The following is a 12,111-nucleotide window of genomic DNA, read 5'->3' on the forward strand; positions in this document are numbered from 1 at the left end:
AAAAAAGTGCCGAATTCAGCAACTGGCATAAGTACTTCATGAATATTATTTCTAAGACATTGGACACAAATATTGACTATCGATAAAGTCAATAAAAGAAGAATTTGAATGATCTGAAACAGGAGAGCAATATATGCTCCTATGGTTTAAGAAACCATATCAGATGAGTTGTGATTTCACATTGTTTTATGGAATGAGACCGTTGCTTCGCTACAATGCTTGCATGTGATGGGAGTTTAGTGCAGTCATTGTTTGCCCCACACCGACCCTGGGGTTAAACATAAGCACCCAAGAGTACTCCAGTGTGGGTATCACACATAAGATGCCTGGTTCTCTAAATCCTGGCACACTGCTTATGACTTACAAGAAGGAGGCAGTTATATTGGGAGGAAGCGGAGGGCTTTCTGCTTCTTTTATCATTTTGTGCTTGTACTTTGCAGCCTCTGCACACTTGGATTTTGTCTTTTTGTTTCTAGGGTTACGGTGACCGCCATGTGCAACATGGACTTCAGCCGGTTTCCCCTGGACACGCAAACATGCTCGCTCGAAATTGAGAGCTGTGAGTAGGCTTGTCCCCAGATATCCACACACACATCCTAAGTTACTCTAAATACCTCTGACTCTCAGGAGCAGGATGTGTTCCTAATCTGTGACGATGCTTCTAAAATGACTTTTTAGATAGAAGCGAAGTCTCGGGTAAGTTTGAAAATCAGGAACATATTTGGGACTAAAACCTTCTATTCCCCTAACTGACCCTTTTAATGCCCATGGCAATGGCTTTGAACTTTGGTGCTGTGGACCCTGGACGTTTCCCAGTTCGCCAGGGCAAGAGCTTGGGGAGGGACAGCAGAGGGCTCAGCAAATGTGGGTCTCCTTTCAAGCCCCCCAGCCCAGCACTCACACACGCAGCCCACCAGAAAGTTCCTTTTGGATCTGTTTTATTGCTCTTCTGAATAAGATTTCCACTGAGGAAAGAATTTCCTGGCAAAAACAAGTTTGGCAGCAATTGCCCCAGGGGACAGCCATTGTGAGTGCAGGTGGTGATTGAGATGCTCAGGTACAACTAAGGGACCTCGGGAAACTTTCACACACACACACACACACACACACACACACGCTCTGGAAAGTTAAACACCAGCCCCAGGAAGAGCAAGGCTGCGGCAGCATCCAGGACTAGCCGCTGGCATCTCTAGCTCTCTGCGAACCTGCCCCCGTGCTCCAATCTCTGCCAAAACATTTCCACTGATGGGCGCAGTCTGGACCCTTCCATGACTCCCACTCCTATACTCCTCCCGAACCAACACACACCCACTGGCACGTCTCAGCCTGTATCAAAGTCCCGTAAGGAGTCATGTTGGCCCAGGGCACCTTGGTAAGCCTCCCCGGGCGGTGGTGGTGTAGCAGGGCTCCCCTGGCCCCAGTCATCCAGGGCCGAGGCGCGCAGGGATGTGGACCCCCATGTAGCAGGGGCCGCATGGACAGCTCCGCAGGGCGCTCAGTGTGGGATCAGGGGGAATAAACCCCAGGACCACGGGGGTGACTGCCTCCTGCACCGTGGCTTTCCGCCTGCTCTGTCCTTGAATCCTCCCAAGCTCCCTGTGAGAAGGTTACTGTGATCTCCATTACACAGAGGAGGGGCGTAACAGAGCGAAGGACTAATCGTCGGCTCCAGAACCTTGCTTTCCCCACAATACCCAGGCAGCGGCATCTGTCAGGGTTCCACCAGAGAAGCAGAACTGTAGGAGATACACAGGGAGAGAGTTAGTACGGGGGACCAGGGCTTAGGGCTCCGCGAGCACCTGCAAGGCAGGCCGTGGGGAAGGTCAGGCTGGGGACTCTCTCGGACTGGAGCCCACCCTGTTGCCCACAGGTGGAATGTCTTTTTCCTCGGGGAAACCTCAGGTCCACTCTTAAGGCCTTTCAACTGATTGGATCAGGCCCACCCAGATTAATCTGGATCCTCGCCTTTACTTCACACGAACTGGTTGTAGATGTCACAACTACAAAAAGCATCTTCCCAGCAGCACCTGGATTAGCGTCGGATTGAATCACTGGGTTCTTACTATAGCCTGGCCAAGGGGACACGTGAAAGCAGCCATCACACAGGTCAAGCGTTAGAGGCAGAATAAAAGAGGAATAAAATAGAGCCTCAGGGAGCCCCAGAAAGAACTGTTTACACACGAGCAGACTGGACCGGCAACCCCTGAGGGTTTTATCCCAGTTCTGCCCAGGCAGCAGGTAGGTCTGCCTGGCTGGGGTAGGTGGTGTGCTCAGCTAAGTGGGCAAGGTGGGGAAGTGTAGCGCCAGAGGGGAAGCAATCCTCGGGGGAATCGCTTTGATTCTACCCTGGGCAGGAGCAACTGGAAGCCTGCAGAGAAGGGACTTGTTCTGCTGCATCTCTTTATGTGTCCTTTCTTGCTAGAATGCAGCCCTTATTACCTGAGAGAGTGTTTACAGGAACTTGCCATCAATAATGCATCGTCACCCTTTGAAAAAAGAAAGGTCTAAATCACCCATGGTTTAGAAAGCTGAACCATATGAAATGTTGCCGCTATTTAACCTGCAAAAAAAATTTTTTTAAAAGAGCAAATTGTAGTTTCTGGTCTACAAATATAGCAATTTCATCTGGTTTAAGGCTGAATTGAGGGGTGAGCACTTTTGCAGCAATGATGAGCATTTAGGCCTGAGAGCTTTTCCCTGATGACTTCTGGAAGGCTGAGGAGAATTAGATTTGTCTTTTTGGATTTACTTTTGCTTCATTTACACTGCGGTTCGTTTATTCAGACGATCTTATCCCAATCCCCACAGAGCCTCACAGACAGGCTTGTGGTCTTTCCTGGCATCTGACGCTCTCTCTGTCTTTTCAGATGCCTACACGGAAGACGACCTCATGCTGTACTGGAAGAAAGGCAATGACTCTTTAAAGACAGATGAGCGGATCTCACTCTCCCAGTTCCTCATCCAGGAGTTCCACACCACCACCAAACTGGCCTTCTACAGCAGCACAGGTGGGGGCGGGGCTAAGAGAGGGGGCGGGGCTAAGAGGGGGCGGGCATCCTTCATCTCAGGAAGCCTGTGAATTTGTTGTCAAGTGAGCAGAGCCTGTGCCACTTGGATTTGAAACCAAGGATCTGGACTTCTAGATCAGGTCTAGAGGGTGGTGAGCATTGGGTGGGGGTGATTTTTTGATACCTCCAAAGCATCAGAAGTGATAACCTAGAAAATGCTGGTAAGGGCTCCAACATAAGGGCTCCGTGGGAAGGTCTATTTGAGACGACAGCATCGCCAGTTTAGCAGCGGGAATCTCACCCTGATATAACTCCCAGAGCGCCCTCTCCTACAGGCAAGAAATAGTCCAATTTCAGGTTTATTGTTTTCCGTTCACGTTCTCTTGGCTTCAGCCCCTTTGAGTGCTTCTCTCTTAACCAATCCCCTCCTACCATACTGCTTGCACGGGCCCTCTTATGACCCTCTTGTGAGCCACAGTGCAGGAACTACTGGTCATTGGTCATTCTCTGTGGGCAGTGTTGTTGCTTTCTGAACAAGGGCCTGGGCAAGCTTGCCAACCCTCCCCTGCACCGACGTTGCCTGAGGGCAGGCGCTGTGGTCTTCCTCTTGGCAGCTGAGGTTACAGCTGAGCTTCACTCTCTCCAACCCTTGCCTCTTTCTTGACAAATTACCTTTCAGGCTGATTTTGCTCTAATCTTTATGCAGTTTCTCTTGCTAAAACATCGCATGGTTGACTACCCAGAGAAGTGCCACCGTTTGAGTCTCTCTGATCTGTAACAGAGGGCACTGCTCCCTTCCAACACGTGGCGATCCCGCGTCTCTTATCTTTTGCATACATCACCCACCAGTCTTGGTCCTTTGGGGGATCCCCCATTCCTTTGACTCTTAGCATTTTGACCTTCCTCCTTGCGTGAGTCCATTTCAGGCTGCTATAACAAAGTACCATAGACTAGGTAGCTTCCAAACAACAGAAATTTATTTCGCACAGTTCTGGAGGCTGGGAAGTCCAAAATCAAGGTCCCGGCAGATTCAGTGTCTGATGAGAGCCCGCTCTCTAGTTCAGAGACTCACTGTGTCCTCACATGGGGGAGGAGGCGAGGGAGCTCTCCGAGACACATGTTATAAGGGCACCAATCCCATTCATGATGTAATCACCTCCCAAAGGCCCCACCTCCAAATACCATCACATAGAGGATTAGGTTTCAACACATGACTTTGAGAAGGACACAGGCATTCAGTCTGTGAGCACCTCCACAGTCACTTCTTAGAGCTGTTATAATTATAACCGTTGCACAAAAATTGTCCTGGATGCCAAGTTTTCTAGTTCATGTTGCCAAGTCCCCATTTTATTTTCAGCCCTCATCATGTCAAGTTTATCCTGCATTTTCCTCTCCTTCCACCATTCTCCTGTTCCTTTCAACTCCTCCCTGTAAGTTTTCCTTGTAGAGAACAACAGGGTGGAGCTAAAGCATAGCCTAAATGCATCGTTGTACTTAGCGTGGTATTTTAACTTCAAACATATTTTCCCCCATAAGAAATCCAATGGGCGTTGTTAAATCCATACATCTCAAGCTTTAATGTGTATAGGAATCACGTGGGGAGGAGTGTTAAAAGGAGGTCTGAGTCAGTAGGATCTGGGGCGGGGCCCGAGAGTCTGCATTTCCAACAAGCAACCAAGTGATGGCGGTACTGCCAGGCCCTGTGCCGTAGTTTGAGTAACAAGAGTCTTCAATGGCCTGGTTCCCTTTACGTACAGAATGAGGGCCAAAATTCCTTGAGATGGACTCACTCACCCATGCGGTATGAGTTATCGTATAATCACCCTGTTCCATGGTTTTTCTCACTTCCCCTTTATAAAGGTAGGGTAAGTTTCCAGGGAAGCGTCTAAGGCATTTATGATTCTCTGAATAAAGTTTGTCCTATGAAGGAGCTGAGTGGCTCTGCTGTGTGTTCTCTTTTCTTCCTGTGTCCCCCAGGCTGGTACAACCGTCTCTACATTAACTTCACGTTGCGTCGCCACATCTTCTTCTTCTTGCTGCAAACCTACTTTCCCGCCACCTTGATGGTCATGCTGTCCTGGGTGTCCTTCTGGATCGACCGCAGAGCTGTGCCCGCCAGAGTCCCTTTAGGTAAGAAACCTCTCAAGTGCACATTCCAGATATCTGAAAACACAAGTAATTCCTTCCAGATAAAACCATTCTTTCCAAATTGGCCCTGAACCCCTGTTGGTATTATAACTTGGAAAAACTTTGTTATTCATTCACAGGTAAAATGCCACTATTAAGAATCTACGTAGCAGGAATTCCCTGGTGGTCCAATGGCTAGGACTCTGCACTTTCATGGCTGAGGGCCTGGCTTCCATCCCTGGTCTGGGAACTAAGATCCCAAAAGCATTGAGGCCAAAAAAGAAAAGAGAAAAAATCTATGCAGCAAAGCTGTTTCTAGGTCCCCATAGGTTCCCATGTAAACAACTCATCTTTAATCTTGTTAGAGCTGAGTTCTGGGGTGGCTGGTCCTGGTCTGTGGTGCTTCCTCTGCCCACCTGCCTAAGAAAGTCACATTCTGTTATGGGGTTTCTCCAAAGGTGGCCCAAGGGATCTTTGTGACAATCTCTGGGGGAAATTGTTTAAAATGAAGAATCCGGGGTCCCATCTACATGTATAGGATCAGAAGCTCTGAGAGAGGACCAGGAATTTGCATTTTGAACAAGCTCCCCCAGTAATTTTTTTTTTCTGTAAATGTTTTATATCTTGATTTGTATGGTAGTTATAGAAATATATAAATTCATTGAGCTCAATATTTAGGATTTGTGCACTTTATTGTAAGCAAATTATTCTTCAATTTATCTCTCCTTTTTTAAAAATTTATTTTATTTATTTTCTTTTGGCTGCGTTGGGTCTTCATTGCTGCGTGCGGCGTTCTCTAGTTGCGGCGAGCGGGGGCTACTCTTTGTTGTGGTGCGCGGGTTTCCCATCGCGGTGGCTTCTCTTGTTGCGGAGCTTGGGCTCTAGGCGCTCAGGCTTCAGTAGTTGTGGCATGTGGGCTCAGTAGTTGTGGCTCGCGGGCTCCAGAGCGCAGGCTCAGTAGTTGTGGCACACGGGCTTAGTTGCTCCACGGCATGTGGGATCTTCCCAGACCAGGGCTCGAACCCGTGTCCCCTGCATTGGCAGGTGGATTCTTAAACACTGTGCCACCAGGGATGTCCCGCATTCTTCAATTTAAAGTCAGAAAACTAACCAGATTTAAGGAAGTCTCGCTTTTTAAAATTGCTTGTCCAAATTTTTTTTTTATTATTATTTTTCCACTTTCTTGCACATCTATTACCTTTTCCTGTCTTGACTGGTTTCCTCTACTTACTCATTGATCTGTTGATCAAGTCTTCGTGATCTTTTGCCTTGGTTCACAAAGATAAAAACACCTTATCATTGGTGTCTGTCACTGCTTTCAGTCCATAAGGTAACACAGTAACAGCTAATACTAATTGTGAAGTATTGGGCTGTTTTACATACATTATCCCACTTAATTCGCATAAAAAAAGCTCACGAACTAGCTATTATTATCATTGTTTTACTGCCCACCCCCCCTACCCCGCCCCCGTGATTCCTATACATACTCAAGTCTGAGAATCCCTACTCTACAAGCCTTCCATCAACAGCTATTTGCTATCAACTCTCTTCCCCGCTTTAAATATCGCACCCACTCCACACACGGCACTATTGCTAATACGTCCAGGAGCTTCAAAGGAGAGATGACCCACCAGGTTTTAGTGAAATAGGATTGGCGCTGGCCCTTAAGATGACCCCAATCCGCTGTGATTTGGTGTTTGCCAAGCAAATGTTCTGAGCTTAATTTGAAATCTTGGGGAAATTTCCACTGACAGATGCCCTGGCCTTTAACGGTTGTTCTGTAGCTTGAACAGTTACTGTGCTCAATAAATAAACATTCTAGTTTAAAAAATTTGTTTCCCATAAATGAGGTTAACATCATTCTTGGTAAAATTGACTGAGTCCTCAAGTCAACAGGGCAGAATGCGCAGCCAGGTGCAGCATGGTGGGATGGGGCTCTGCCAGAGGTGCCCTGACAGCTGGTAATATAGGCCCAGGACTGCAAGATTCTACACCAGCAACAAGGGCACAAAGATTAAAACAAAACTTGTGTACCTTTTTTCCCTTTTCTGGAGAAGGAGTTACAAGAAATATACATACTTGCTCGTATATGCAATCTTTGTTTTTTTATTCATTTATTTTTATTTTATTTATTTATTTTTTGGCCGTGCCCTGCGACTTGCGGGATCTCAGTTCCCCGACCAGGGATTGAATCCGGGTCAGGGCAGTGATAGCCCGGAATCCTTACCATTAGGCCACCAGGGAACGCCCCTGCAATCTTTGCTTTGTGCAATTGAATGGAAAGACCCTGCCAACCTGTCAGGGGCTCTCTGCCGAAGAACAGAGTGATGCAAAGGCTGTGATGAAGATGCAGGGATACAGAGCCGGGAAAGGGTGAGCATGGGGGTTGGAGGAACAGGAGAAGCTTCGTAAAAGCTAAAACTGAGAAGGTGAGCAGGTGTTTGCTAGACAGAGGGGGCAGGGATGGAGACATTCTAGGCTAGAGGAGCAGCTGGGAGAAAGAACAGAGGCACGAAGCCATCCGGTGGGTTTGGTGAAAGACACACCCATGCTTCTTTCTCACGGTGTCTGCAGGGATCACCACGGTGCTGACCATGTCCACCATCATCACGGGTGTGAACGCCTCCATGCCCCGCGTGTCCTACATCAAGGCTGTGGACATCTACCTCTGGGTCAGCTTCGTGTTCGTGTTCCTCTCGGTGCTGGAGTACGCGGCCGTCAACTACCTGACCACCGTGCAGGAGCGAAAAGAGCGGAAGCTGCAGGAGAAGGTGACTTTACCATGAGCCGGAGTGTCTGCCCTGGAACGGGGGCCTGGACTAGCTCTGCACCCTGGGCAGGTCCAACCTCCTCTGTCAAATGGGACGATGACACCCCCTCCTCCACCTACTTCATGGGTTGGTGTGAAGAGCAAACAAAAACGGTGTGAAATTTACTCCGGGCTACTTCTTTCATTCATTCAAATATTTATTTGGCACCTACCATATACCAGGAGCTGCTAAGCCAAGTTAGCTAAGACGTGGTCCCTTTAATCTTGGTGGTGTTGGTAGTTTAGTGATAAAAATAAATGGCAGTTCAACACGGTGGAACAAATGATTTATGAACATAGAGGTATCATAAACGAAGCTTCCAGGAATTTCTTTTTCCAAGGCATTCTTTTTAATAGTGGTATAATAATAAATGGCTTGGATGTAACATGATTTATTCCCCTATTAATGGGCAGTATATTGTTTCCATTTTTTGCCACTATAATAAATGCTTCAATACATTATATATATAAATATATATACATATATATTTATATATATATACACATACATATATATATATTATACATATATATTTATATATATATAAAAGCTTCCAGGGAAACATATCCTCCATTCTAGGAAATTTTCCTCCACATGTGACCTCATACATCTCCCATCACTTCCCAGATCATCTTCCCTCCTACCTGGTTTCCCTTTCATCCTCCTGTCTGCAATTCAATGGTTATCTCCTCCAGAAAACTCTAGCTACATAGGAGGAACTATCCCCACAATGCCACACCTTTCAAATTCCCCCCCCCCCCCACCGCCGCTCTCTCTCTCTCTCTCTCTCACACACACACACACACACACACACACGCACGCAATAATTGTAAACATTTTTATCAGGGCTCATATCAGTTTATGATCTCATGGAGAACATGCCGACTATCTGATCATGAACCTTCTTGTGGGTCTCTGATATGACGTGATGTTTCCTAACAGTTGATGGGTTACCTGCTGTTTTAGAATGTTTACTGTGCCACCACCATTATTCCCCCAACCCCATAACAGAAACTAGAAAAAGGCAATGCTCTCCACTAGGCAGCTTCTTTGGAAGGGCTTCTGAGAGAGGATGCTGAGCTCGCATCCCAACGTGCGTTTGCTGTGTCCGCAGCTTCCCTGCACCTGCGGGTTGCCTCAGCCACGCGCAGTCCTGCTGGACGGCAGCTACAGTGACGGGGAGGTGAACGACCTGGGCAACTACACGGCCGACAACGGAGACAAGCCAGACAGGATGATGGTGCAGCTGACGCTGGCCTCGGAGAGGAGCTCCCCGCAGAGGAAAAGCCAGAGGAGCAGCTACGTGAGCATGAAGATTGACACTCATGCCATTGATAAATACTCCAGAATCATTTTTCCAGCTGCATACATCTTATTCAATTTAATATACTGGTCGATTTTCTCATAAATGCCTGTAATTCTATAAATTTCACATTCTTCTATATATACTACAGAAATACCTGAATGATGAAAAATAATTTAAGGTTATGATGAAAAGAAAGTTCACAGTACCCACCCTTCTCCATCTTTCCAAAACTACACTGACAAGACACTTACTGGTTTAATTTGCACTTACCACCTATTGTGTACACAGCATTATACTCAGTGCTGCAGGTATAGACACCCATAGCAACTGATGATAGTTGTTACTGAGATCCCCTAGAAAAGCACGCTGCCAGTGAGGTGGGCACACTGTGGTTCAACCTCTTTTAGACCCTAAATGCTTATTCATATGAACCATGTCCCTTACGTGTCATTCTATTCTCTGGACCAAGTGGAACTGGGAAGCACCTAAAGTTCATTTACATGGAACATACATGCACCTAAACCCCACTTTGATCAAAATTCATACTTCAGTTTATAGCCTCTTATTTTATATGCATCTCCTCCTGTTGATTTCAATACAAGGCAATAATAATATTTCTTTTATTTACATCTTGTGGTTCCTGAGGTTTTACCTCTTCACCAGAAAAGCTCTTTTGATTGGGTGCAATGGCTTCTGATTTGGGTAGGAAATTTCCATGGTAGGGAAACTTTGAAGAAGAGGGTATATGCATGCATTTTGTCAGTCTTGTCATAGAGGTAACTAGCCTAGAAAACTTGTGTGTTTAAGTGGTCCCTGTTTAATAGTTACTGCTTCATGGATCTCCACCTTGGAGCATGTCCAAGTTCAAAGTGAAGTCAGTAATGTGATATCTTCACTGAGGAACTTGGGAATAGACTGATTTTTTTCTGCATAAACTTTTCAAGGAAATGCATAATTTGGGACTACCTGTAACTCTTTAGGATGAGAAATACATGGTTTCTGAATTTTAAAAAAAGAAATGGGAGCACATCACTGGACATCTCCATTTATACTCAGTGAATACCAGCATTTTCTGTGAACCAGAAAACAATGGCCACTGATGTAAGAGCATGGGATAAAGGAGAGTGTTCTAATCTGATGTATTATTTAAAAAACGAATAGCTATTCATACCATATATCTACAGGATCAACCCCTACCAAACTTATCCTGACAGCATTTGTTTGAAACTCAACTAAATTCTGTACACAGTAATGCCATTTTTATACCAAAGTTAATTTGACTGATCCCTATACTAAATAATATCATGTTATTTCTTAATGAGGGCTATACTTTATTCTAATCTTTAAAAAAACCCAAATTTGCAGAAAGCCTAATTACAAGGCAATCTCCCATTTCTTCCAATAAAAGCTCATCAAAAAAAAACCCCAAAGTTTTTAAAGCAAACTCTAGTAGAAAAACGTAAAGGAATATAGATGAAATAGTTGAACGTCAACTTTTTTTTAAAATTAATTAATTAAATTTATTTTTGGCTGTGTTGGGTCTTCGTTTCTGTGTGAGGGCTGTCTCTAGTTGCGGCAAGCGGGGGCCACTCTTCATCGTGGTGCGTGGGCCTCTCACTATTGCGGCCTCTCTTGTTGCGGAGCACAGGTTCCAGACACGCAGGCTCAGTAGTTGTGGCTCACGGGCCTAGTCGCTCCGTGGCATGTGGGATCTTCCCAGACCAGGGCTCGAACCCGTGTCCCCTGCATTGGCAGGCAGATTCTCAACCACTGTGCCACCAGGGAAGCCCCTGAACGTCAACTTTTAATATTAAAAATATTTTTAGAACATTACCTTTTTCATGCTTATTTTATGAAACAATTTCAATCAAACTTCACAAACATCTTTGCCACTTGCTTTGTCCTCATGAGCAAGGCCACTCTAAACCATCTGGCAGGTTTCTGGGGCACGTAATCTGAACTTCCATCTATCCCATTTGGGAAACTCCACCATTCGAATCAACATATAGGATGCTGTATTAGTCTGCTCAGGCCACCAGAGCAAAGTACCGTTGACTGGGTGGCTTAAACAACAGAAATTTATTTTCTTTCAGTTCTGGAGGCTGGAAGTCTGAGATCAAGGTGTCAGCAGGTTTGGTTTCTCCTGAGGCCTCTTACCTTGGCTGGCAGATGGCCGCCTTCTTGCTGTGTCTTCACATGGCTTTTTTCTCTGAATACATGCATCCCTGGTGTCTCTTCCTTTTCTTTTAGGGACAGTAGTCATGCTGGATTAGAGCCCAGCCCTTATGATCTCATTTAACCTAAATTACCTCTTTAAAGGCCCTATCTTTAAATAAGTCACACTGGGAGGTGAGGGCTTCAACATACGAATTTGGGGAGGACACAATTCAGCCCATAACAGATGCCCATGGGAATTATTCAGCTGCATAATAGTATATCCAGTGCATCTTACAAGTATTTATTCTTGATCTTTGCAACATAATCACATATTGTTTTTTAAACATCTTTAAAAGGCTGGTTTACATTGATATCTATACTAGTGATTATGAAGAATAAGTTATTAAATTCATGTTGTTTCTTTGCTATCTTTTCTAGCAATTCTCTCAGGTGACCTCTACAAGCATTTAAAAGTAGCATCGACTGAGGTGATTTCCATGGTAATGTTTTCCCAAGACAGTACTTTGCTCTCAAAGCTATGTAACTGAGAGAGAACTCTGTAATTTGACTTTGTAAAGACCCAAATACAAAGCATTACTCTCTTTTCTGATAACTTTGGAGAAAACCTTGCCTTATATGTGGGCATCTATAGTACTTAAAAAACTTTTGCTGGCATGACTGGAGAGTAGGAAGATTTGGTTAA

General features: G+C 45.5%; 1 protein-coding gene across 1 annotated transcript in view; it reads left to right on the forward strand.

The window, feature by feature from the left end:
• The window catches only part of GABRR1 (gamma-aminobutyric acid type A receptor subunit rho1), a 35,293-nt gene extending 25,847 nt beyond the window's left edge, over nt 1-9,446 (forward strand). Inside the window, exons 5-9 of the mRNA XM_082406051.1 lie at nt 477-559; nt 2,868-3,008; nt 4,986-5,138; nt 7,710-7,906; nt 9,060-9,446. Coding sequence (XP_082262177.1) covers nt 477-559; nt 2,868-3,008; nt 4,986-5,138; nt 7,710-7,906; nt 9,060-9,353 — 868 coding nt within the window. The 3' untranslated portion in view covers nt 9,354-9,446. The remainder of the gene's footprint in view (nt 1-476; nt 560-2,867; nt 3,009-4,985; nt 5,139-7,709; nt 7,907-9,059) is intronic.
• The last annotated feature ends 2,665 nt before the right edge of the window (nt 9,447-12,111 follow it).

The sequence above is a fragment of the Balaenoptera borealis genome (assembly GCF_965194805.1).
Source record: "Balaenoptera borealis genome assembly, chromosome: 9".
NCBI lineage: Eukaryota > Metazoa > Chordata > Mammalia > Artiodactyla > Balaenopteridae > Balaenoptera > Balaenoptera borealis.